Source organism: Anomaloglossus baeobatrachus, chromosome 4 (assembly GCF_048569485.1).
Source record: "Anomaloglossus baeobatrachus isolate aAnoBae1 chromosome 4, aAnoBae1.hap1, whole genome shotgun sequence".
NCBI lineage: Eukaryota > Metazoa > Chordata > Amphibia > Anura > Aromobatidae > Anomaloglossus > Anomaloglossus baeobatrachus.
The window spans coordinates 17,548,423-17,576,040 of record NC_134356.1 but is presented as its reverse complement, the minus strand read 5'-3'; the positions used below and the strand labels follow the sequence as shown (position 1 = coordinate 17,576,040).

General features: G+C 47.2%; 2 protein-coding genes across 2 annotated transcripts in view; one reads left to right on the top strand and one right to left on the bottom strand.

The window, feature by feature from the left end:
* Positions 1-5,514: 5,514 nt before the first annotated feature.
* The window catches only part of LMNTD1 (lamin tail domain containing 1), a 133,137-nt gene continuing 111,033 nt past the window's right edge, over positions 5,515-27,618 (bottom strand). The window contains exons 17-19 of the transcript XR_012752963.1: positions 19,668-19,823; positions 10,457-10,545; positions 5,515-8,751 (exon numbers count right to left, since the gene is read on the bottom strand). The gene's annotated coding sequence lies outside the window, so the exon portion shown is untranslated. The remainder of the gene's footprint in view (positions 8,752-10,456; positions 10,546-19,667; positions 19,824-27,618) is intronic.
* LOC142302663 (E3 ubiquitin/ISG15 ligase TRIM25-like) lies at positions 18,362-20,808 on the top strand. The gene has a single exon (XM_075343762.1). It carries the CDS (start codon positions 18,364-18,366, stop codon positions 19,582-19,584), a length of 1,221 nt encoding a protein of 406 aa, XP_075199877.1. The 5' UTR covers positions 18,362-18,363; the 3' UTR covers positions 19,585-20,808.

The following is a 27,618-nucleotide window of genomic DNA, read 5'->3' as shown; positions in this document are numbered from 1 at the left end:
ATCTGTGGGCTCATATCTACATTACTATAGCAATAAAACTAATCTCCTATAGAGACACACTCCACATAGGAACACAGCACACCTGCTGCCACCTAGTGGATTTAGAGCAGATTCACAGAAAATGTAAGCATTTCAGGATCTTTATTCCCCACAGACGCTTCATACATCACAGACGCCACTATACCGATCTCAGCACAAGATTTTACCTTTATCTCAAAGAAATTTTTCTTTTAACTGAACAAAACATTTACAGGATCAAACTGTATTTGTTCCAGTTATGTATTTGTCCTAAGTAATGGAGTTCTCAGAATGTCAACAATGTACAGTATGTAAGAAGTGGAGGCTTTCTTTACAATACATTCACTGGCATACAGAGATATATGATAAGATCCTGTCTGCAGCCACCACTAGGGGGAGCTCACTGTATACAGAGATATATGATAAGATCCTGTCTGCAGCTACCACTAGGGGGAGCTCCCTGTATACAGAGATACATGATAAGATCCTGTCTGCAGCCACCACTAGGGGGAGCTCACTGTATACAGAGATACATGATAAGATCCTGTCTGCAGCCAACAATAGGGGGAGCTCCCTGTGTACAGAGATACATGATAAGATCCTGTCTGCAGTCACCACTAGGGGGAGCTCCCTGTATACAGAGATACATGATAAGATCCTGTCTGCAGCCACCACTAGGGGGAGTTCCCTGTATACAGATATACATGATAAGATGCTGTCTGCAGCCACCACTAGGAGGAGCTCCCTGTATACAGAGATACATGATAAGATCCTGTCTGCAGCCACCACTAGGGTGAGCTTCCTGTATACAGAGATACATGATAAGATCCTGTCTACAGCCACCACTAGGGGGAGCTCCCTGTATACAGATATACATTATAAGATCCTGTCTGCAGTCACCACTAGGGAGAGCTCCCTGTATACAGAGATACATGATAAGAGCCTGTCTGCAGCCACCACTAGGGGGAGCTCCCTTTATACAGATATACATGATAAGATGCTGTCTGCAGCCACCACTAGGAGGAGCTCCCTGTATACAGAGATACATGATAAGATCCTGTCTGCAGCCACCACTAGGGGGAGCTCCCTGTATACAGATTTACATGATAAGATCCTCTCTGCAGCCACCACTAGGGGGAGCTCCCTGTATACAGATTTACATGATAAGATCCTGTCTGCAGCCACCACTAGGGGGAGCTCCCTGTATACGGGGATACATGATAAGATTATGTCTGCAGTCACCACTAGGGGGAGCTCCCTGTATACAGATATACATGATAAGATGCTGTCTGCAGCCACCACTAGGAGGAGCTCCCTGTATACAGAGATACATGATAAGATCTTGTCTGCAGCCACCACTAGGGGGAGCTCCCTGTATACAGATTTACATGATAAGTTCCTGTCTGCAGCCACCACTAGGGGGAGCTCCCTGTATACGGGGATACATGATAAGATTCTGTCTGCAGCCAACAATAGGGGGAGCTCCCTGTATACAGAGATACATGATAAGTGTTGTGAATGCCAGTTATGCTTTTGCTGCTGTGAGGCTCCCTCTTGTGGCCAGGAATGGTTTGGACAGAGACCAAGTGTGTTGAGCAATGGGCGTTTCCTTTGCTAACTCTCTGCCTATTTAAACCCTGGTCTGCTGGCAGGCTATGCCGGATGTCAGTTGTTCTTTGTACACCAGCCTGCTTCATCCTGCTCCAGACCATATCTACCCCAGATAAGTGCTTGGCTCTTTATTTGTTTGGTTCTTTTTGCTCTTATCTGAGTTTGTCATATGCTGTGGTTGTTGTCAGTTTATTTGCATGCAGGGATCTTCCCTCTCAGTTGCTTTGCTGGGAAGCTCCCTGCAGTTATGTTTGGAGTATTGCTCCTATAAGTCCATGTGTTTGTTTCTTCTTGAATTTGTAATGGTTCCTGCTTTCTGTTCATTGGTATGACAAGAGCGCCTGGTATAGGACGGAGTTCAGATCTAGCGATCTGAGGGCTTTTTGTACTATCATGTTTTTGGATTTTTGCAGGGTTTTTCTCTGGCCACCATCAGTCCCTTTCCTATCCTGCCCTATTTAGTCAGTAGAGCCTCACCTTTTGCTAATCCTATCATCTACCTGTGTATTGTGTTTTTCCTATATCACCACAGTCTTTGAATGTGGGGGGCTTGCTATTCTTTATCAATTTTCTGAGGCAGAGAGTTATTCATCTTTCCTTCCTTTAGGATAGTTAGTTCTCCGGCTGGGTTCGCGGTGCACAGGATGTTAGTTCACCCCTCGGCTACTTCTAGTGTTGATGGTTAGTAAGGGGATGGCGGCCAGATTAGTTGCCAATGCTCTTGTCACCTTTTACCAATGATTTATGGTGGTCTTCCATGGTTCCGGATCATAACAGTACATCCGGCCAACAAATTTAAAGGGTACTCTTAAGAAGGGAATAAAAAAAAAAAAAGAAAAAATCTGCTGAGAATTTTTTTTTTTTGTGTTTTTCCTCTCTTTCTTTGGGTTCCGTGGAAGATTCTTTTTCTAGCATGGATGAATTGGGTGAGCGTGTTGCTCATCTTGATGCTAAGGTTCGTCGTATAGAGTCTTTTCTTGCACAGACTCCCCTTGCAGAGCCTAAGATTCCCGTTCCTGAATTTTTTTCGGGAGATAGGTTGAGATTTTTGAGCTTCCGAAATAATTGTAAATTATTTTTTGGCCTGCGCCCTAAGTCCTCAGGGAATCCCGTACAGCAGGTTAAGATTGTCATCTCCTTGCTGCGTGGTGACCCTCAGGACTGGGCCTTCTCTTTGATGTCTGATGATTCGATTCTCAGTGATGTGGACTTCTTTTTTCAGGCCTTGGGTTTATTATATGACAAACCCAATATTGTGGACCAAGCAGAAAAGGCCTTGTTGTCCTTAACTCAGGGTCTGGATTCTGCAGAAACATTTTGTCAGAAATTTCGAAAGTGGGCGGTCCTTACCAAATGGAATGATGATGCGCATGCGGCTCTTTTTCAGAAGGGTATTTCTGATAATGTGAAGGATGTAATGGTGGGATTCCCCGTCCCTTCTGGTCTTGATGCCTCTATGACCTTGGCCATTCAGATTGATAGACGGTTACGTGAGCGCAGGAAGATACCTGTTGGTTTTGTGCCTGTGGAACAGCCTTTGGAGCCTATGGAGTGTGATAGGGTCCTTTCTAATGCTAGTCGGCAGGGGTTCAGACGGAAGAATAGACTGTGCTTCTATTGTGGAGACGCTTCTCATAACATCTCTGTCTGCCCTAAACGTGAAAGGAGATTGTCTCCTTCTGTTACTGTGGGTTCTTTGCAACCAAAGTTTCTTTTGTCTGTCACATTGATTTGCTCATTGTCTTCCTTTTCTGCATTTGCTTTGTGGACTCAGGGGCAGTGCTCAATTTGATGGATTTTGGGTTTGCTAGGGATTGTGGTTTCCCCATGGTTCCTTTGCAAACTCCTATTCTTTTAAGGGGCATTGATGCTACCCCTTTGGCAGAAAATAAACCCCACTTTTGGACCCAGGTGCCTATGAGAGTTGCACCAGCGCATCTGGAAACTTGTGCATTTTTAGTATTGCATAATCTACAGGATACCTTGGTATTGGGATTTCCGTGGTTGCAGACCCATAATCCAGTTCTTGACTGAAGATCCTTGTCGGTAGCTAGTTGGGGTTGTCAAGGTGTGCATCAGGACCTTTCCGTGTCGTCCACGTCTGCTCAGGCAGTTGATGTTCCGGCCTTCTTGTCTGATTTCCGTGATGTATTTAATGACCAGGAATCTGATTCTCTGCCCCCACACCGGGACTGTGACTGTGCCATTGAGCTGGTGCCGGGTTGTAAATTTCCCAAGGGGCGCATTTTCAACTTGTCTGTGCCTGAACATGATGCCATGCGGTCATACATCAGGGAATCATTGGAGAAGGGGCACATTTGGCCCTCTTCTTCTCCTTTGGGTGCTGGCTTTTTCTTTGTTGCTAAGAAAGATTGGTCGTTGAGGCCTTGTATTGATTACCGCCTTCTTAAAATTACGATCAAATATCAGTACCCTTTGCCTCTGATGTCTGATCTGTTCTCTAGAGTAAAGAGTGCCAAATGGTTTACGAAACTGGATCTTAAGGGTGCGTACAATCTCATCCGTATTAAGGAGGGTGATGAATGGAAGACGGCTATTAATACTCCTGAGGGGCATTTTGAGTACCTAGTGATGCCTTTTGGGCTCACTAATTCACCCTCCGTCTTCCAGGCCTTCATGAATGATATTTTTCGGGACCTTATTGGTAAATTTTTGATTGTGTATTTGGATGACATCTTGATTTTTTCTGATGATTGGGACTCTCATGTTGGGCAAGTACGGGATGTTTTTCAGATACTTAAGGATAATGCACTGTACGTTAAGGGGTCAAAGTGCCTCTTTGGGGTGCAAAGGATTTCCTTTTTGGGCTTCATCTTGTCTCCCTCCACTATCGAAATGGACCCAGTTAAAGGGAACCTGTCATCAGAAATTTAGCTATCCACCTAAAAGTTTCCCCCTCTGCAGCTCCTGGGCTGCATTCTAGCAAGGTTCCTGTAGTTTTTCTTGCCCCTTTTAGCCCAAAATAAACACTTTATAAAGTAGTACCTGCTCGTATGTAAATTTTCTCATTTTTCCATGTGGGCGGTCTGTCTGGTGTCTGTGCCTGTCCTCCTACCGATTTACGCCCCCCCCCAGAACGCAGAATTTCAAACCTCAAGACGCCGCCCCTGGGCGCCTGAGGTCCTGCGCATGCGCTCTGCTACCGTAGCGGGACAGTGCACAGCGTGCACGTGTGACCGCTGGTGACGGTATGCGCAGGCACGATGTTATGGGCGGCGCTGTGAGTGTCCTCAGCAAGTGCCGCCCATAACCTCGTGCGCGCACTTTCCTCTCTTCCTCCATCGTTCTGCGCCAGCGCTCGCTGGCGCGGTGACCCGACGTCACCTCCTCCCATCTTGCCCTGCAGCAGGAAATAGATGGGAGGAGGTGACGTCGGGTCACCGCGCCAACGATGGAGGAAGAGAGGAAAGTGCGCGCACGAGGTTATGGGCGGCACTTGCTGAGGACACTCACAGCGCCGCCCATAACATCGTGCCTGCGCATACCGTCACCAGCGGTCACACGTGCACGCTGTGCACTGTCCCGCTACGGTAGCAGAGCGCATGCGCAGGACCTCAGGCGCCCAGGGGCGGCGTCTTGAGGTTTGAAATTCTGCGTTCTGGGGGGGGGGCGTAAATCGGTAGGAGGACAGGCACAGACACCAGACAGACCGCCCACATGGAAAAATGAGAAAATTTACATACGAGCAGGTACTACTTTATAAAGTGTTTATTTTGGGCTAAAAGGGGCAAGAAAAACTACAGGAACCTTGCTAGAATGCAGCCCAGGAGCTGCAGAGGGGGAAACTTTTAGGTGGATAGCTAAATTTCTGATGACAGGTTCCCTTTAAGGTTCAGGCTATTTACGACTGGGTGCAACCGACTTCTCTAAAATCCTTGCAGCAGTTTTTGGGGTTTGCTAATTTTTACTGTAAATTTATAGCTAATTTTTCTGTCATAGTCAAACCTCTGACGGATTTGACCAAGAAGGGAGCTGATGCTGAGCATTGGACCCCTGAGGCTATTGTGGCCTTCCAGGAGCTTAAAAGGCGATTCACTTCTGCCCCAGTTCTGCAGCAACCTGATGTGTCTCGCCCATTTCAGGTTGAGATCGATGCCTCAGAGATCGGAGCAGGAGCTGTTCTGTCTCAGCGAGACGCTACTTTGGGTAAACTTAAGCCCTGTGCCTTTTTCTCTCGGAAGTTTGCTCCTTCTGAACGGAATTATGATGTGGGGAACCGGGAATTATTGGCTATGAAGTGGGCATTTGAAGACTGGAGGCATTGGTTGGAGGGGGCTAGACATCAAGTTGTGGTGCTTACGGACCACAAGAATCTTACCTATCTGGAATCTGCCAAGAGGTTGAATCCTCAGCAGGCCAGGTGGGCTTTGTTTTTTACCCGGTTTAATTTTGTGGTCTCCTTTTTGCCAGGCACCAAGAATGTTAAGGCCGATGCCCTTTCCAGGAGTTTCTGCGCTGACTCTTTGTAGGTTGTCGAGCCGTCTACTATCCTGAATGATGGTGTAGTTCTCTCGGCCATTTCGCCTGATCTACGGTTGGCACTGGCGGAATTTCAGGGGGATAAACCTGAGAGGTGTCCTACGGGGAAACTGTTTGTCCCGGTCCAATGGAGAGACCGAGTTGTCTCTGAAGTTCATTGCTCTTTTTTGGCGGGTCATCCTGGCATTTTTGGTACGTACTCGAGATCTTGTGAGCCGCTTTTTTTGGTGGCCTTCCCTGTCCCAGGGTGTCCGTAGTTTTGTGCAGTCGTGTGGAGTTTGTACTAGGTCCAAGCTCTGTTGTTCACGTTCTAGTGGGCTATTATTGCCTTTGTCGGTACCTAAGAGACCTTGGACGCACATCTCTATGGATTTTATATCAGAGCTTCCCGTCTCTCAGAAAATGACTGTGATTTGGGTGATCTGTGACAGATTCTCCAAGATGGTCCATCTGGTTCCCCTATCTAAGTTGCCGTCTTCATCAGAGTTGGTGCGTTTGTTTTTCCAACATGTTGTTCGTTTGCATGGTATTCCCGAAAACATTGTTTCTGACAGAGGGGTGCAGTTTGCAGTTTGTATCCAGATTTTGGAGGATTTTTTGTTCCAAATTGGGTGTTTAACTGTCTTTCTCCTCGGCATTTCATCCTCAGACCAATGGTCAGACTGAAAGGGCTAAACAGACCCTGGAGACCTATTTACGGTGTTTTGTTTTATCAGGATGACTGGGTTTCGTTTTTGCCTTTGGCTGAATTTGCCCTTAACAATAGAGCTAGCTCTACCACATTGGTGTCCCCCTTTTTCTGCAATTTTGGGTATCACCCCAGGTTCCTCTCAGGGCAGCTTGAGGCGTCTGACTGTCCGGGGGTGGATTCGGTGATTAACAGAATGCAGCAGATTTGGGGGCAGGTAGTGGATAAATTGTTTCAGTCCCAAGAATCTGCCCAGAAATGTGCCAACCGGCGTCGGACTGTTGGTCCCCGGTTTAAAGTAGGGGACATGGTGTGGTTGTCCTCTAAAAATATTCCTATGAGAGTTCCATCTCCTAGATTTAAGCCCAGATTTATTGGACCTTATAAGATTATCAACCCTGTATCTTTCCGTTTGACTCTGCCTGTGTCATTTAAGATACACAATGTCTTCCAAAAGTCCTTGTTGAAGAGACATGTGGAGCCAACAGTTCCTGCAGCAGCGCCTCCTGACCCTGTTTTGGTACAAGGGGATCTGGAGTATGAGGTTGAAAAAATTCTGGATTCCTGTCGCAGTAGGCGACAGTTTCAGTACCTTGTGAAATGGAAGGGCTATGGGCAGGAGGATAACTCTTGGGTTGTGGCTTCTGACATTCATACGGACAGGTTAGTTCGCGCCTTCCATCATGCTCATCTTGAGCGACCCGGTGGTGTTAGTGAGGGTTCGGTGACCCCTCCTCAAGAGGGGGGTAATGTTGTGAACGTCAGTTATGCTTTTGCTGCTGTGAGGCTCCCTCTTGTGGCCAGGAATGGTTTGAAAAGAGACCAGGTGTGTTGAGCAATGGGCGTTTCTATTGCTAACTCTCTGCCTATTTAAACCCTGGTCTGCTAGCAGGCTATGCCAGATGTCAGTTGTTCTTTGTTCACCAGCCTGCTTCATCCTGCTCCACACCACATCTACCCCAGATAAGTGCTTGGCTCTTTATTTGTTGTTTGGTTCTTTTTGATCTTATCTGAGTTTGTCATTTATTGTGGTTGTTTTCAGTTTATTTGCATGCAGGGATCTTCCCTCTGAGTTGCTTAGTGGGGAAGCTCCCTGCAGCTATGTTTGGAGTATTGCTCCTATTAGTCTATGTGTTTGTTGCTTCTTGAATTTGTAATGGTTCCTGCTTTCTTTTCATTGATATGACAAGAGCATCTGGTATAGGACGGAGTTCAGATCTAGCGATCTGAGGGCTTTTTATACTATCAGGTTTTTAGATTTTGCAGGGTTTTTCTCTGGCCACCATCAGCCCCTTTCCTGTCCTGTCCTATTTAGTAAGTAGGGCCTCACCTTTTGCTAATCCTATCATCTGTGTTTTGTGTTTTCCTTTATCACCGCAGTCTTTGAATGTGGGGGGCTTGCTATTCTTTATCTATTTTCTGAGGCAGAGAGTTATTCATCTTTCCTTCCTTTAGGATAGCTAGCTTCTCGAGCTGCGTTCGCGGTGCACAGGATGTTAGTTCACCCCTCTGCTACTTCTAGTTGTGATGGTTAGTAAGGGGATGGCGGCCAGATTAGTTGCCAATGCTCTTGTCACCTTTTAATCAATGATTTATGGTGGTCTTCCATGGTTCCGGATCATAACAGATAAGATTCTGTTTGAAGCTCCCCCTAGTGGTGGCTAGGCATAATATTAGTATGTATTTCTATATGCATAGGGCTCCCCCTAGTGGTGGCTGCAGACAGAAAGTCATAAGATCTGGAGCTCTGTAGAATTAATAAATATAAAATAACATAATGAACAGCAATAATATCAGATGCTGGACAGGATTGTGGGGGCGAGAGACACTTGGCTGGCCAATCTGATGTTATATGAGGAGTTTGCAAAGTATTTCTGTAGAATGGACCCGGCAGGTGATGAGTATCCCAGATACAGGACTCCTCTGGAATTTGGCTGTAAGAGAAAGAGGGACACATCAGAGAGCGATTCTAACACAGGACCCCCCCAAACTCTGCGTGTAGTTATTGCAGCCAATACCAGGAGCCTGATGTGTACAATGTGGAGCCCTGATGATACATGGGGGTGTCCGTAACAGACACTTATAACCGCGCAGCGAGGAACCATCCTGACCTGTCCATGGGATCCTGATCACCAGGACGTGAGAGGTGGAGGACGTGGCATCGGAGGATGGAAATGGAGGTTCTGCACTGACTGCAAAATGTGTAACCCTGCCCGGTGCTGAGCATAGACTGGGGAGAAGCTGCCGGGCAGGAGGAGTCTAAGGGCGGCTTTGCACGTTGCGATATTGCACGTGCGATGTCGATGGGGTAAAATCGAAAGTGACGCACATCCGGCGTCGCAGTCGATATCGCAACGTGTAAAACCTTTTTGATACGATGAACGAGCGCAAAAGCGTCGTTATCGTATCATTGCTGCAGCCTCCGACATTTCCATAATGCCGGTGCAGCGACAGGTGCGATGTTGTTCCTCGCTCCTGCGGCAGCACACATCGCTGTGTGTGAAGCCGCAGGAGCGAGGAACTTCACCTTACCTGCCGCCGGCTGCAATGAGAAGGACGGAGGTGGGCAGGATGTTTACATCCTGCTCATCTCCGCCCCTCCGCTTCAATTGGCCGCCTGCCGTGTGACGTCACTGTGACGCCGCACGACCCGCCCCCTAAGGAAGGAGGCGGGTCGCCGGCCAGAGGGACGTCGCACGGCAGGTATGTGCGTGTAAAGCTGCCGTAGCGATAATAATCGCTACGGCAGCTTTCACTAGATATCGAACGTGCGACGGGGGCGGGACTATCGCTGCAGCATCGGTAACACATTGTTACTGATGTTGCAGCGTGCAAAGCCCGCCTAAGAGTTCCTTTTCTTGCCTGTTGTGTAAACAGACAGATATTTATTAGATCTGTATCTGCAAATACAACGTTCTCCTGGAAATGATCAATATACAATTAGATCACATATTTAGGGTTACTCTATGGGGTGTTCATTATTAGCGAGGATATGTAATTCCGTATATAAACACTAGATGTCCCTGTAGGCTTTCATGAAATCACTTTGGATTGGTTATGATGTTGGCTGTAATTATAAGGGGTGCTCAGTACAGGGGGTGGAGAGGTAGTGGTCACAAGCAGGTCTAGAGTCCAGGGGGCCTAAAGATCTTTGACATAAAAGAAATCACCAAATTATAAATGACTAGTAGGGATGAGATAGCGTTATCGGAACCGTACAGAGAGGCCACATCACACACTGCTCTTCCTGACGTCACCGTCTCCTGGTTCATTACGTCTCCTGATTCTGGGCCCTGAGCGGATGATATCACATTACAGATGACGGACAGAAGAGTAATTCAGAGACCTGAACCCCAAAAATTCTAATTCCTCTCCTAGCACATGACCTACAGGACATTGTGCCGGTTATATGGTACTTTTAAAGGGGTCAATATGGGGGGATTCATCTTAAATTTGGATGTTGCTCCAGATCAGATTCATACTCAGGACCCTAATGCTTCAAGGCAACAGTAATCACCAGCATGGCAGGGTAACTACCATCGCTGGGGACCAAGTCATTTCCAATTTATACCGCAGTCTTACATTAAGGCTTAAAAGTTTTCTACCAGTCACGTCCAGAATGGAGAGCTGCCATCTTACCCCTGCTGAACGGATGGGCCCCCGGTAGTTCTTGTGCGTCTGGTTTCCATTTGGATCTTTGCCATTTCTCTTCCCTGTGCTCTGAATATCTGCAGGAAAAGAAGATGATCTCCTATTATCATCCATTATGGCATTCTAATCTTCCTGATTTATATCATGACTAGTGATGAGTAGAGATGAGCGAACCGGTCGCGGTTCTGCTCGAGCTTGGTTCACCGAACGGAGGTCTAGTTCGAGTTCGGTTCGGTGAACCGCTCGAACCCCATAGGAAACAATGGGAGGCAATCACAAACACATAAAAACACCTAGAAAACACCCTCAAAGGTGTCCAAAAGGTGACAAACCACTCACAACACAACACAAACACATGGGAAAGTGACAAGGACAAATACTCATGCGAAAACAAAACAGCATTACGAGGAAAAAGAGGAGGAGACACAGATATAGGCATGGCATGCCCTTCTAAAATCATGTAAAACACCGCAAGGTGACTCCAATCGGAGTCTCCCTTTTTTCCAAAAATTGGGCCACACAGACACCCCTTCAGTGGCAGCACTTGTGCCCCAGTTGTACACTTCACCGGTAGATTTGCATCAAGCACATTCAAAAATACACCATCCTTAACCGTCCCCAGATGGCACCGGGGTAGGTACCAAAGTTTTTCCTGATCCCCGATCTGTTCATCTTGGATCATTTTTAGAAACACTGCAAGCAAGGGTTACTCCAAGCAGAGTCTCCCTTTTTTCCAAAAATTGGGCCACACAGACACCCCTTCAGTGGCAGCACTTGTGCCCCAGTTGCAAACAGGATGTTTTGATTTGCATCAAGCACATTCCAAATCCACAAGCCTTTTCTCTCCCCAGGATGACACCGGGGTAGTAAATTCCTTGCGGATCCATGACTTGTTCATTTTGATGAACGTTAGTCTGTCCACATTGTCACTGGACAGACGCATGCGCTTATCTGTCAGCACACACCCAGCAGCACTGAAGACACGTTCAGAGACAACGCTGGCAGCTGGACACGACAAGATCTCCAAGGAGTAAGTGGCGAGCTCTGGCCATTTTTCAAGATTTGAAGCCCAAAATGAGCAAGGCTCCATTTACAAAGTCATGGCATCAATGTTCATTTGGAGATACTCCTGCATCATCCTCTCCAGCCGTTGACTATGTGTCAGACTTGTTGTCTCTGGTGGCCTTGCAAAGGATGGTCTAAAAAAATTATGAAAAGATTCAATAAAATTGCTGTTACCAGCACCAGATACGGTGCTACTGGTACGGGTAGACTGTTGAAGATGACGAGACCGTCCCATGTTTGGCAAGTTACAACTGGGAGAATCACTCCCTGCACCTGCACGGTTGTTTGGTGGAAAAGCCGAGCTAAGATCGAGTAACAGCTTCTGCTGATACTCCTGCATACGTGCGTCCCTTTGTATGGCTGGAATTATGTCACAAAATTTGGACTTGTACCGGGGATCTAATAGTGTGGCAAGCCAGTACTCATCATCACTTCTAATTTTGACAATACGAGGGTCATGTTGGAGGTAGTGCAGCAAGAAGGCGCTCATGTGTCTTGCGCAGCCATGCGGATCAAGTCCACGCTGTGTTGTTGGCATAGAGGTGCTAACCGATCTTTCTTCCTCTGACATCTCCCCCCAACCTCTTTCAACTGAAATTTGACCAAGGTCTCCCTCATCCGCTGAGTCTTCCATGTCCATGGACAGTTCGTCCTCCATTTCTTCATGTTCTCCTGCACCTTCCTCAACATTTCGCCTACTACCATGCGCCCTTGTTGATTCCTGTCCCCCATGGTCCCATGCCTGTCGCGTTGGTGATGATGAACGTCTGGACCTTGGTGATGTTGTTGTGTCTTGCGCATATGAATCCTCCTGTAGTTCCTCCCCTTCCTGTTGTCCCACCCCCTGACTCCGAATAGTGTTTAGCGTGTGCTCTAGCATGTAAATGACTGGAATTGTCATGCTGATAATGGCATTGTTAGCGCTAAACATATTCGTCGCCATGTCGAAACTGTGCAGAAGGCTGCATAGGTCCTTGATCTGAGACCACTCAATCAGGGTGATCTGCCCCACCTCTGCATCTCGTTGGCCCAGGCTATACGTCATGACGTATTGCACCAGGGCTCGGCGGTGCTGCCACAGTTGCTGTAACATGTGGAGAGTCGAATTCCAGCGTGTCGGGACATCGCATTTCAGGCGATGAACCGGCAGGCCGAAAGACTTCTGTAGCGATGCAAGTCAGCTGCGGCGGTTGAACGGCGGAAGTGAGCAGACAGTTTTCGTGCCCTGTTCAGAAGGCCATCTAGGCCGGGATAGTGTGTTAAAAATTGATGGACAACAAGGTTCAACACGTGAGCCATACAAGGCACGTGTGTCACCTTGCCCAGGCGAAGGGCCGCACTCAGGTTTGCAGCATTGTCGCACACTGCCTTACCAGGCTGCAGGTTGAGTGGAGACAACCATTTACCAAACTCAGTCTCCAGAGCTGCCCCCAATTCAGCCGCTGTGTGACTCTTATTTCCAAGACATTTCAAGCTAAAGACCGCCTAATGCCGTTGCGCTCTGCTGCCAGCATAGTAATGAGGGGTGCGTGATTCCTTTTGCGCAGTTACAACGCTGGTGGCCTGACCAGGCAGGCTTGGGGCAGAGGTGGAGGACCCAAACGAGGTTGAGGAGGCAGAAGCAGTGGCGGAACTTGGACAGACAGAGGATTGACACACAAGTCGTGGGGACGGCAAGACTTGTGCAGCAGATCCTTCACCATCTATCACCATAGTTATCCAGTGCCCAGTCAGTGACATGTAACGTCCCTGTCCATGCTTACTGGTTCAAGTATCGGTGGTGATATGCACCCGTTCACACAGAGTTTCTCAAGGAAGCGGTGATGTTGTGTGCGACATGCTGGTGTAGCGCAGGCACACCTTTCTTAGAGAAGTAGTGGCGACTGGGCATCTGGTACTGGGGCACAGCGACAGACATAAGGTCTCTAAAATCATGTGTGTCCACCAGGCGGAAAGGCAGCATTTCAGTAGCCAAGAGCTTACAGAGGGATAAAGTCAACCTCTTAGCTTTGTCATGGGTCGCAGGAAATGGCCTTTTATTTGTCCACATCTGAAGGACAGAGATCTGGCTGCTGTGTGTAGACGGTGATGAGTAGGGTGTCCCTGGAAAAATGCAGGTTTGTGAGGAAAGTGCAGGCGTAGACATGATGTTGCCTTCATCCAACGTTGATGCTCTCGATGTCTGAGAGAGCTGTACACACGCACTTGTTTTCCCTTCCAAACCAACTGACGATCTACAAAGCAAACTGCCTGTTGCGGTTACACTGGTGGAAGTTGTGCGTGGAAAACCAGGTGTGACAGCTGTCCCCACAGTCCTAGAAGATGAAGAGAGCGCGGATGCACTCGAAGGTGCAGGCGGTGGATGGTCCGCTCCGTTAGGCCGCATTGCAACACGGTGAGCTTCCCACTGGGACATATGCTATTTACTCATGTGACGATTCATGGAAGAAGTTGTCAAACTGCTGAGGTTTTTGCCTCTACTAACAGATTCCTAACAAATTTTACAGATCACATGATTTGGGCGATCCTTGGCAAGGTCAAAAAAGGACCAGGCTAGGAAAGGCTTAGAGGACATGTGACCTGCTGAGCCACCCCGACTAGTGCTCAGAGGCAGAGTGGTGGCTGAGGATGCAGTTGTAGACGTGCTTCCAGTACTCCTCCTCTGTCCAGGAAGGCGCAAGGTAACTTCGTCGTCATTTGCATCCTCCTCCACCGCCTCTGTTGACCTCCTTGAGTGCCTGACTGTGGGTTGACAGTAAGTGGGATCTAGAACTTCCTCATCAAGCATTGTGTTTGCACTCCCCTCACCCTCAGACCGAGCCTCTTCCTGCCCTGACCGAATATTTAAGTTGTCATCCCAATCTGGTATCTGCGTCTCATCGTCATCAGTATGTTCCTCATTGTCTATAACAACAGGTGTTACAGTTTGTGAATAAGGGTCAACATTATGCTCAGAAACTTGGTCATCACGGCCTGAATCTGAGTCACAAAGGTTCTGGGCATCACTGCAGACCATTTCCTGGTCTGTACTCACTGTAGCTTGGGAGCAGACCTCTGCTTCCCAGGCTATAGTGTGACTGAACAGCTCTGCAGACTCAGCCATCTCTGTTCCACCATACTGTGCAGGGCGGATGGAGACTTGAGAGCTGGGAGAAAGCAAGTGTGATTGGGATGACAACTCAGAGGACTGGTGTTTTTTGCTTGAGATCCATTCAAGCATTTTCTTTTTTTGGCCATCATCTACCTTTGTTCCAGTTGTTCGTGTCCGTAAAAAAGGGAGCACATCGGATTGTCCATGGAAAGTAGTAGACATCTTACTTTTGCTGGAAGATGTCCTATCTTCAGCAGATGTTAATGGAGCTTTGCCAACTTCCCCACGGACAAACCCTATTTTTCCTTTTCCAACACGCCTGTTCCCCTTTCCACCAGCATCTGTCATTTTTCCACTCACTTTGACTGCGACAAGATTGTGCACTTAAAATGTGGTAGTAAAAATTGAGAGGTGGTGTAGATTGCAGCGGTGGTCTAGCTTTATTGACAGCAGAATAAACAACAATAACTATCCTGGACAATGCAACTATGGCCCTTAAACTGGCAGCACAGTTTGCTATTATAATGGCTTAGTAACAATGAGCTTGAGTGTGCAATGCAGAGGTGCTGCAAATAGCTTTGCACCAGTGGGACACTAATGAAGTCCAAAAGCCACTTTTAGGATGCCACTAAGTTTCCTCAGTGTTTGCTATTATAATAGCTTAGTAACAATGAGCTTGAGTGTGCAATGCAGAGGTGCTGCAAATAGCTTTGCACCAGTGGGACACTAATGAAGTCCAACAGCCACTTTTAGGATGCCACTAAGTTTACTCAGTGTTTGCTATTATAATGGCTTAGTAACAATGAGCTTGAGGGTGCAATGCAGAGGTGCTGCAAATAGCTTTGCACCAGTGGGACACTAATGAAGTCCAAAAGCCACTTTTAGGATGCCCCTAAGTTTCCTCAGTGTTTGCTATTATAATAGCTTAGTAAAAATGAGCTTGAGTGTGCAATGCAGAGGTGCTGCAAATAGCTTTGCACCAGTGGGACACTAATGAAGTCCAACAGCCACTTTTAGGATGCCACTAACTGGCAGCACTCTGCAATTAAAATGGCTTTGCTAAAAAGGGCAGAAGGGAACAATGGCTGGGTTGTGGGTCAGTGTAGAGGAAAGGAAGCCTCACTTTCTATCCCTCCTAATGGTGAAATGCAGCAAGGAAGTCCCTGAGCTTAGCTACACAGACGCTCTTATCTGTAGCTGTTAAACACTGTTTCCACGGACCTGACTGTCACCTATGGCTCTGAGCCTGCTGTTATTAGCCCTTACAAGGGCTGAAAGAAACTTCTATCCCTATTCTGTATAGCGCTGTGTGTAGAGCGTACACAACAGGATCGGTGACAGGAGCTGCGCCAGCGGTGACTGACACTCAGACGCAGAAGGCAGATAATGGCGTCCAGACGGGCAGATACCCGTTTTTATAATGCAGGGACATGTGACATGGACAGCCTATGACACATGCCATTGCTTGTCTGGCAAAAAGTCCACTTAGCTGTGTGTGTGTCTGGGATTGGCTGACATGCTGGCCCGCCCCACTACACGCGCGCTTAGGGAAGGAAGACAAGGAAAAAAAAAATGGCGATCACCATTATCCCAGCAGCAGTGATCTGAACGCGCTGTTCCCGCACACTATACGCTGAAATTTCATAACAGTGTGACTTACAGTATTACAGCGAAAAGCCAGCTACTAATTAGCTTGGCTTTTTGCTGCTAGAACCGTTCTTGAACATAACTCGAGCTATCGAGCTTTTAGCAAAAAGCTCGGGTTCTAGTTCGATCTAGAACAGTCCCCAAAATCACTCGAGCCGCGAACTGGAGAACCATGAACCGCACTCAATTCTAGCCAGGAGACCTGCAGTCCTCCTGCCCTTCGGATTCAGTTACCGGGACTCAAAAACCCTAGCAACCACGGACTCCGATGTCCGGTTTTTAGCGGTTTCTTCTGAGGCAAGGCTGTTCAGCTCTGCTCTCCCCAGAATCTTCCTCCTCTGCCTCTCTGCAGACCTCGCTTTTCTGGGCTGAGCTATCTTAGCCCCAGACCCCAGCTCGCATATCCGCACTACTCCAGTTCCTCACTCAAGCTCCTCTCTCCTCAGCCGTCTGCTTTCAACTCCTGACTGGACTGGACTTCTGTCAACTGTCACTTTTCTCTCTGACTGAAAAACTCACTCTGACTAGAACTGACTGGTTCTAACCCACTACCTCACTAACTCCTCCCCCAGGTCAGAGCTCCCCCTGCTGACCTGAGTAGGAACTGCATTGTTTGTAGGTAATTACTGGCCAAGGGACTCCCCCCACCCCCCCTCCTACTTCCAGGCTTAGTATTGACCTTTGTGTGACAACACTACTGTGGCAACCAGACCACTGGAGCGCCGTACTTACCTAATGCCTCAGTCTGGCTTAAAAAGAGTCTCCAATTAAGCTGTTCTTCTGATCATGAGCAGCGTGAGTCTCTGAAGCCGGGGTGCATACACCAGGCTTCAGAGCTTCACTGACGCTGCTGAAATGAGCATTGCCCAGGCAAAAGATTTCCAGAAGCTGGCCATGACACTGGATCATGGAAATCACTTTATCACATCTAGAGGAGCGTGATAACATGAAAAGAAGGCTGACTAGTCTGGGGAAACAACGCCCCTTCAACTAGTCAAAGGCCTAATTAGCATTAAAAAAAACGGAGGTAACAAATGCTAATATTAGGAAGGGAATTTTGAAATGTGAACACTGCTGGCTTGGAGGTATAAGGGACCTGACAGCTTCTCTTTAAGGTTCACAATGTGTTCAAGGTTTTATTGAGCTATGAATTGTTATTTTCGTATGTGACTCTGAATTATAACATCACCACTGACCCGTATAAAGGTCACTGGTGATATCCTATTTAAATATACCATATGGAGTTGGATCAACTCTGAAACGCGTGGGTTCAATAAACCTTACTTTCTACTTCTGTTTCTGGACATCACAAATCCACAGGCAGTGCCCATACAGTGTAACAATTTTCCTTAGGCTGCTTTCACACATCCGGTTTGTGCTGAGCGGCACAATCCGTCTCAAAAACATGCAACGGATGCGGCGAAAAAAACGGATCTGTTGCATAAGTTTTTCCATGCGGCCCGTCCGGTTTTTGACAGATGCGTCTTGATACGGAGCATGTGCAGTGCAAAAAAACGCATTCCGGCATCCATAGGCTCGCATTGTGAATCGCGCCGGATCCGGCGCGATGTGGTTTTTTCGCCGCACCAAAAAACGTGCCAGGCAACGTTCCATCCGGCCACCGCATGGGCTAAATATGCCGCATCCGGCAAAAAACGGACGCAATGCAAGGCCATGCGGCACAATACGGCGCTAATGCAAGTCTATGCGGGAAAAAATGCAACCGGCGGCAAAAAAAACGGTTGCGTTTTTTCTGCAGAGCGCCATATTGTGCCGCACGGCAAAAACCGGATGTGTGAAAGCAGCCTTACATTCCCGCCACTCACGAATCCTGCAATCAGCGGTTGGAGCTGCAGCCGGCTATTGTGAATCCACTTATGCTCCTTCCAGTTTTGTACCAGCCTTGCACAATTTGAGCAGCCCTTGTATTACTCACCAAATCTTATGGTTTACTGATCTACACATGGAGTGCTTTTCTTCTTTTTATATTATCTGCATTAGACGTTTTCAGTCATACGTTGTGCTAAGTCACATGTGACAAAACACGCCCCATTACAAACCTTCAGTTTCTTTTCTTACAAATCCGGACACCATGGCATCTGCTGATCTGAGAGACGAGCTGCTCTGCTCCATCTGTAGGAACATTTATACTGACCCTGTAACCCTGAGATGTGGACACAACTTCTGCCGAGTCTGTATTGATGGAGTGCTGGATACAGAGGGCGGGTATGGAGATTATTCCTGTCCTGAATGTAGAGCAACATTTCGGAAGTGGCCTCCACTGATGAGGAACATAACTCTGTGCAATGTAGCAGAACGTTTCCTGTCTTCTCAGCCACATCAGGAGGAGATCACCGGGATCCACTGCACTTACTGTATTCACTCTCCTGTACCGGCTGTTAGATCCTGTCTGCTGTGTGAGGCTTCATTATGTGGTAATCACCTGAAAGTTCATAGCAAAGGAGCTGAACACGTCCTAACTGATCCCAGCACTTCTCTGGAGATAAGAAAATGTTGCATCCACAAAGAACTTTTGAAATATTATTGCACTGAGGACGCTGCTTGTATCTGTGTGTCCTGCAGTTTGGTCGGAGAACATCGAGGACATCGGGTGGAGACGCTGGATGATGCATTTGAGAAGAAGAAGATGAAACTAAGAGATGTTTTGCAGAAACTGACCACAAAAAGAGAGAAGACTGATGACAGAGTCCAGAGTCTGGAGGAGCGCAGGAGAAAATCTCAAGAAAAAGCAGCTGAAGAAGCCGAGAAAGTCACTGCCCTGTGTACAGACATCAGAAGATGGGTGGACAAGCAGGAGGACCGTGTACTGAGTGAGATCTCCATACAGGAACAGAAGGTGTCTCGGACACTATCTAATGTGATCCAAAAGCTGGAAATAAAGAAGGACGAGCTGTCCAGGAAGATGAGGCACATTGAGGAGCTGTGTAACATGACTGATCCACTGACCGTCTTACAAGATCCAGACACAGGTGACTTGTGTGATCCAGAGGAGGACGAAGGTGATGAGAACACAGGAGGAAAAGATGGAGGTGATGAGGACAAAGGGGAAAATGATGGAGGCGATGAGGACAAGGGGGGACATGATGATGGTGATCGGTGTGCGGAGCTGGTCTTACAGACATTATCTGCAATAATAAGAGGTAGAAATGTCAGGATCTTCTATGTACAGGACCCTGCAGACATATTACTGGATGTAAACACAGCTCATAATAATCTCCTTATATCAGTGGAGTGTGGGGATGTGTTATCCCAGTATAGAGAGAAGGGGACGTCGGTCATATATTGGCGATAATAACAAGTCCTGGGGTTTATGTGGAGGGAATGTGAATAATAATCAGTTGTCAGTGATAGATGACAGTAAATTGATTGAGTTACCTCACCAGATTTCTGGTCATGGAGTCAGGGTCTGTCTGGATTATGAGGCCGGGCAGCTGTCCTTTTATGAGCTGTGTGACCCCATCAGACACGTACACACCTTCACTGCCGCCTTCACCGAGCCCCTTCATGCTGCGCTATGTGTATGTGATGGGTCTGTAAAGATATCAGTAGCAACAGCTGTGAGGAACCATCATCATTGAAATTTGTCCAAAGACTAGAGACCTCACAGAAAGCAGAATCTATGATTAGTGGAGCATTCAGCCAGTATGAGTAGCCACATGAAGTAAATTTTGACCAGGTTTTAAGCCACACCCATTTGCCATTTCTTACCATGGCAGGAGGAGATGTCAGAGAGACGGTGACTGTGAGGAACATTCAGCAGACATTCGAGACTGCAGGACGGATACCCAAATTCGAGCGGATCGATTCAAGGGACCCCACATACAAATTTCTTATCTTCCGCCGTCCCAGGTGCAGCTTTTTATTATTAAGAACTGGCACAAAGTTTTTTTTGCATAATCGTCATCTATAGTTGCGACCTATGGATTTTGTTTTTGTACATTTATTCATAGATTTAGCAGCCAGAACTTTATCATTTCTATGCAGCTTCACTATATGACATGTTACTTTTTTCTTTGTGTTTGTAAGGCCCCCCCCTTCACACGTCCATGAAAATCATGCACGTTTTTCACGGACGTGTCAAAGGTGCGTTTTGCTCTCCATGAGACACGTGTGTGTTCTCCGGTGCGTGTCATACGGATCACATCCGTGCGGTCCGTGTGACACCCATGATGCCGGAGAAAAACAGACATGTCTACATGTGGAGCACACGGCCACACGTATGCTCCACCCGTACACACAGTCCATCGCAAAACCCGCACGTGTGCGCAGACCCTTTGATTTTAATGGGTCTACATGTGCCCGGGTCTCCAGCTAGTGAGGAAACGGACCGGAGACACGGACGTGTGAAGGAGGCCTAAAGCTGTGTGCACACGTTGCATAAATACTATGACTGTTACTTTTTTGTGTCTGTAAGGCTAGGTTCACAATTCCGTTGTTTTTCATCAGTCACATGCGTTGCTTGACGCTTGTGACTGATGCGTTTTACAACGGGTGACTAGAATAAGAATTCATTGTCGGACTCCGTTGTAAAACGTGAGAAAGAGAGCGATCAGCTGATCGTTCTCATTAGCCGGCCGCCGGGTGATCAGCTGATCGTTCTCATTAGCCGGCCGCCGGGTGATCAGCTGATCGTTCTCATTAGCCGGCCGCCGGGTGATCAGCTGATCGTTCTCATTAGCCGGCCGCCGGGTGATCAGCTGATCACTCTCATTAGCCGGCCGCCGGGTGATCAGCTGATCACTCTCATTAGCCGGCCGCCGGGTGAACAGCTGATTGCTCACAGCAGCCGGCCGCCAGGTGATCAGCTGATCACTCTCATTAGCCGGCCGCCGGGTGATCAGCTGATCGCTCTCATTAGCCGGCCGCATGGTGAACAGCTGATCGCTCACAGCAACCTGCCGCTGGGTGATCAGCTGATCACTCACAGAAGCCGGCCGCTGGGTGATCAGCTGATCGTTCGGCCGCCGAGAGAGAGCATGCGCAGCGGAATCAAAAGGATCAAAAAACGCTACATGCTGCGTCCCTGCCGTCCGACGGTCAGTCGTTCCACGACTGATCAGTCGAGCGGAGGATGCAACGCAGCATCATCAGTCACAATCCGCCGCTCATACCAGTATATGGGAATAACGGAATCCGCCAAATGGATTCTGTTGTTTACCAGAGCTGCGGATTGTGATTGATACAAATTGACGGTAATGGGTTATTTTGTTTTTTTTGTTTTCTTTTCAGCAGGAGTGCGCACCACAGGACACAATAACAACCTCCTGTGATTATTGCATTTGTACAGAAAAGCCTTGGAGTCAGCACTTAAGAGTAGCTGCAGTTTTTTACAGGTTTTCGTTTAGGCTCCACATAGACACCTCTAAAGAAAAAAAGCACCAAAACCGCACCGTGGATGAACTTTTCGTGAAATCACATCCACTTTGCTTGGACAATTAAATGCAGCAGAAGTTCTGTGCAAAAAAAAAAAACAGCTGAAAAAAATACAGTATTTCAAGTGAACACGGCTAAATGACGAAGCAAAGTGACTGTGATTTCGTGAAATCTCTGTGCATCTAAATACGCTGCTGAATTGTGCAGTTTTTTTGCATTTTCTTTCTCTATAAGCATCTATGTGGAGCTTGAAAAAAACACAAGTACAAAAAAATGCAACATTTAAGTGCAGAATTAGGGCTTTTCTGTAATATTAAAAAAGCATTAAAAATACAGCTTCACTCTGCACCAAAAACGCATCAATTAAGGGGATAAAAGCATAACAGAAATGCAGCAAAGACTAATCAGGGAAGGTTGTTTTTGCATTGTGTGGTGCGGACACCTGCAGGAATAAAATGAAGAATTTACGTTTTGTGTGAACACAGCCTCAACGTTACATTTTTATTACTTTTTATAGAGTTAAGAGAAAAAAAAACACACTAATTGTTTACGCCATTTATTGATCACTGTAAATAATCTGTGTTGTTGGGGTTGTTACCATTACAGGGAGACCAAACATGTTTAATTGCTGATTCGTCATGTTTATTCATTTTTTAAAAATTGCATTAAAATGACATTCTAATTTGTCTTTTTAATTTTTTATTTTTTTAGTATTTTTATAGGAAGAAAAAAAAGCTTTAATTCTCCCTCTAGAATACCGGGACATAGAAATATTCTGCAATATAGGGCTCTTTTCCACCTGCGATTTTTCATGTGCTAATGCAATCCACTTAAAAATCGGATTGCACTCGCACCAGTGTTAATCAATGAGGCAGTGTCTTCTTTCCTGTTATTTGTCGACACGAATCGTGCTCTCGCAAGTTCACATCACAGTTGCATGACCCTCGGCTCACAACCGCACCAGAGGGTCATTAGTATATCGCTTCCGATGCTCTCACATTGGATGCAGTACACAAGTGGAAAATAACCCATACAATGTATCTGTGTGTACCATTATAATCTGCCTGTGGGTTCAAAGCCTGCACTGCGGCTTCAAGATTACAAAATCCTTCTATGGCCAGAGTCACACTTGCGAGAGACTCACGCGAGTCTTGCATCGCATCACCTGGCACGGCCACACAGTCTCCTGAAAGGAGCGGGTCGACTGCATGTATATCTATGCAGCTGAGATGCTCCTGTCTGGAGGGCAGCAAGCCGTGCCGCGTGATGCGATGCAAGACTCGCACCAGTGTCTCTCAAGTGTGACTCTGGCCTAAAAGAAGGCAGAGTAGACTTGGCTCATACCTTTAGCTGTTGCCGGCAATGTTGCAGCTTGTGGGTTCGATTCTCAGGCAGATCAGATCTCAAAATGTAATTGTTTTTCACAGTTTTTTAGTAGTTCTATGGGAACAAAAAATCTGACTTTTGCTTCACCTCCAGAATACAGGAACATAGAAATACATTGCTATGAACACATGTATTTCTAATCACCAGCATAATCTACCTGTGGGCTCAGAGTCTTCAGGAAAAATGCTTGCATTTCCCATTGATTTCAATTATATTCAGGACCCAAGTAGAGCCCGTCTGACATGCACATTTTGAGTACCAAGGCGGCATTGAAATCCTGCACAGGAGCACTTTGATCTGCCCTGCTCAGGGCAGATCAAAGCATTGTAGTGCGCCTGCGCAGGACCTCAATGCCGGCGCGTGTGTATGATGTAGACGCATCATACACTTCAGAATAAAGCAGACCAAGATGGCCGAAAGGGGAGGCGCCGGTCCCGGAGAACGGCGCCACCCGTCCGACTATTGTGCTCCGGAGCGACCTTCTTGGTGAGTATTATATAGTGTTTTTTATGTTCTACCCAGCGGCCTGGGCTCTTATATACAGTAAGTTAGAATGCTGTATATAAGAGCCCACTGGTGGTGGCCGCAGTTTATAGGCCGAAAAACTGGTGGCAGGTTCCCTTTAAATAGCTGGTGTCTCCCAGCGATAGGCTGGGGACACCTTAGCAAGGTGCGCACACCTCCCTATGAAAGACTAGGAAGTGTGTGTGTGCCCCCCCCGGTAAGGTGCAGAGGGGCGCTGGCATACTAGGGAAATCGGTGTTACATTTGATTTCTCTATCGCTTCATTGGGGTACACAGAACACAATGGGAGTATGCTGCTGGCTCTAGGAGGCTGACACTATGCTGTGGAAAAAAAGGTTGGCTCCTCCCCAGTAGTATACACCCACTGACCGGAGCTGAGGAGATTTGTTTTTGCTTAGGGTATGTGCGCACCTAACCATTTTGTGTGGCATCAAAAACGCTATGTTTCTGGCCGCTAAAAACACACAACACATAAAAAAAACGCATGTGTTTTACCACGATTTGGTGCATTTTTGGCTGAGTTTTTGTTCACTGCGTTTTTATGCGTTTTTTTTATCAGTGAACAATGCCATTGAAGATTAGTGAAAAAAAAAAAAAGATCTGATGTCTGCTTCAATCTGTTCTCCTTCATTCTCCACTAGTGTATGCAGGAGAGCAGACAGCAGCTGCAGAACTACAATGCTCAGCATCTTTCATACAGGACTGTATGCAGGAGTTTTTTGCCCAAAAACATAAAATGTAAAAAAAAAATGATGTGGGCTTTGCCATATTTTTGTATGCCAGCCAAGAACATCAGGAAGATATGGCTGCCCCCAACCCCCAGCTGCCTATTTGTACCCAGCTGGGAACAAAAAATATCTTGAAGCCCTTTTTTTAATTATTTCATGAATTTCATGAAATAATTAAAAAAAAAAAAATGCCGTGGGCTTCGCCCAATTTTTGTTTCCAGCCAGGTACAACTAGACAGCTGGGGATTGGAATTCGCAGCGCAGGCTACCCAAGCTTTCTGGGCCCCCCCACTGCAAATTGCAGTCCGCAGCCGCCCCTGAAAATGAAGCTTTCATAGATGCGCCATCTTCTGCCGCTGTATCCAACTCTTCCAGCTGCCCTGATCCCGGGTGGCTCGCTGGGTAATAATGGGGTTAGGGCTAGCTGTGTATTATCAACTGGCCCTAAGTCCGAAATTCAAGGTGTCACGCCAATATTAGACATGGTCACCATGAATTTCTAGTACAGAAAAAAAAAAACCCACGAAACACAGAATATTTTTATTAGAAATAAAAAACAACACAATTAGTGACTCCATCTTTATTGACCTAAAGAACCCCCACTCCGCCATAGTCCTGGGTCGAGGGTCCCGCGATGTCCAATCCGGGTCTAATATCATCTGATCGATTTGCTGGAAGGCAAAGCGATCAGATGATGTGTCAGGTTCAAGGACCTGAATCACATGACACAGCAGCTGATTGTATAAAAGCCGTTTATACAATCAGCTGATGCATCATGAGAAAAAAAATGAGATAAGTGGAGACAGCCGGGCACTGCAGCCGCAGGTAGCTACTCACAGATCATAGTTCTACTGAATGGACTTCCAGCAGTCCACAGTGGTGCTCAGCCAATGTTGCAGGAGAAGTCAGATAAATTCAACGAAGGAAGGAAGGCGGTACTTCACAGTGGGATTCTGCAGTTTTTAATGTGCAATCATATGAAAGTTACATAGGTGGGGAGGGAGGAGTGCAGGTGAACCAGACGACGGCCGTCTCGCACTGAGGCTAAGTGCTTCCACGGGTCCAAACACCTCTTTCACCACTTTATTAATCCCCGAATACCCCTCCAGGTCCGACGTAATCCACAGAAGTCCCACGATGCATCCAGCTCTGCTACATGAAGCTGACAGGAGCGGCCGTAAAACACCGCCACTCACTGTGAGCTCCACGCAGCACCTGAAGTTAATCGTGCTGTTAGCGGAGACGTCACTCAGGTAATGGTGATGAGGAGTGCGGTAGTGCCGGGGTGTGTGTGGTGCTGATGAGTGCGGTAGTGCCTGGGTGTGTGCGGTGATAATGGGTGCAGTAGTGCCGGTGTAGGTGCGGTGATGATGGGTGCAGTAGTGTCGGTGTATGTGCGGTGATGATAGGTGCGGTATTGCTGGTGTATGTGCGGTGAGGATGGGAGCGGTACTGCTGGTGTATGTGCGGTGATGATGGGTCGGGAGCTTCCATGGCGGTGTCCCTTGTACCTGTTCGCCGGCTGCGTCATGACGCTGTCAGGGTTTCGGCGAGTGGGCGTGTCTAATTCAGCAGTCGTTGCTGCTGATTGGGTGTGGGTAGAGTAAGGTGTGGGGGATGTGATGCAGGGCCGCTGCTGATTGGATGAGGTGGAGTGAGGGGTGGGTGTGTGTGTGGGGGGGTTCGGCCTGTTGGAACTGTGTGGGCGTGGTTTAGGCGGTTTCAGCGTATGACGTCATTTCTTGGACAGACAGAGAGACAGAATAGGGCAATTATATATATATATATATATATATATATATATATATATATATATATATATATATATATATATATATATAGTACAGACCAAAAGTTTGGACACACCTTCTCATCTCTAGAACAACTATTAAGAGGAGACTTTGTGCAGCAGCCTTCATGGTAAAATAGCTGCTAGGAAACCACTGCTAAGGACAGGCAACAAGCAGAAGAGACTTGTTTAGGCTAAAGAACACAAAGAATGGACATTAGACCAGTGGAAATCTGTGCTTTGGTCTGATGAGTCCAAATTTGAGATCTTTGGATCCAACCACCGTGTCTTTGTAGAAAAGGTGAACGGATGGACTCTACATGGCTGGTTCCCACCGTGAAGCATGGAGGAGGAGGTGTGATTGTGTGGGGGTGCTTTGCTGGTGACACTGTTGGGGATTTATTCAAAATTGAAGGCATACAGAACCAGCATGGCTACCACAGCATCTTGCAGCGGCGTGCTATTCCATCCGGTTTGTGTTTAGTTGGACCATCATTTATTTTTCAACAGGACAATGACCCCAAACACACCTCCAGGCTGTGTAAGGGCTATTTGACAAAGGCTGGGGCCACACCGGGCACTACTGCGATGCTCGCATGAGACTCGACTCGCGCTGGCAGCATAGCAGGAGCCGAGTGTCATGCGAGTGTGCCTGCATCTGAGGTCCGACCCTGCGAGCAGACCACAGCTGCGGGGGGCGGGCTGGCTCTCAGGAGGGGAGGGAGGAATTTCTCTCCCTCTCTCCTCCGTAGTCGGCTATTGCCATTCTCGCACTGCACTGGCAGTACACCGGTGTACCGCGAGTGCAGTGCGATTTTTCTCTCGCCCCATTCACTTGAATGGGTGTGAGAGAAAGAGTCTCGGCTTAGAATCGCAGCATGCTGCAATTGTTTTCTCGGTCAGATTAGGGCTGAGAAAAAAATCGCTGATGTGTGCTGACACACAGGCTAGAATTGGTCCGAGGGGAATGCGATGTTTTATTGCACTCCACTCGCACCGATTTTCTCGCCGTGTGGCTTAGGCCTAAGAAGGAGAGTGATGGGGTGCTACGCCAGAAGACCTTGCCTCCACAGTCACCAGACCTGAACCCAATCGAGATGGTTTGGGGTGAGCTGGACCGCAGAGTGAAGGCAAAAGGGCCAACAAGTGCTAAGCATTTCTGGGAACTCCTTCAAGACTGTTGGAAAACCATTTCCGGTGACTACCTCTTGAAGCTCATCAAGAGAATGCCAAGAGGGTGCAAAGCAGTAATCAAAGCAAGAGGCGGCGACTGTGAAGAACCTAGAATATAAGACATATTTTCAGTTGTTTCACACTTTAAGTATTTCATTCCACATGTTTTCATTCATAGTTTCGATGTCTTCAATGTGAATCTACAATTTTTAGAGTCATGAAAATAAAGAAAACTCTTTGAACTAGGTGTGTCCAAACTTTTGGTCTGTACTGTATGTATATATATTTATCTATATATATATATTATATTATATATATGCGTGTGTGTGTGTGTGTATGTATTGTGAGGTAG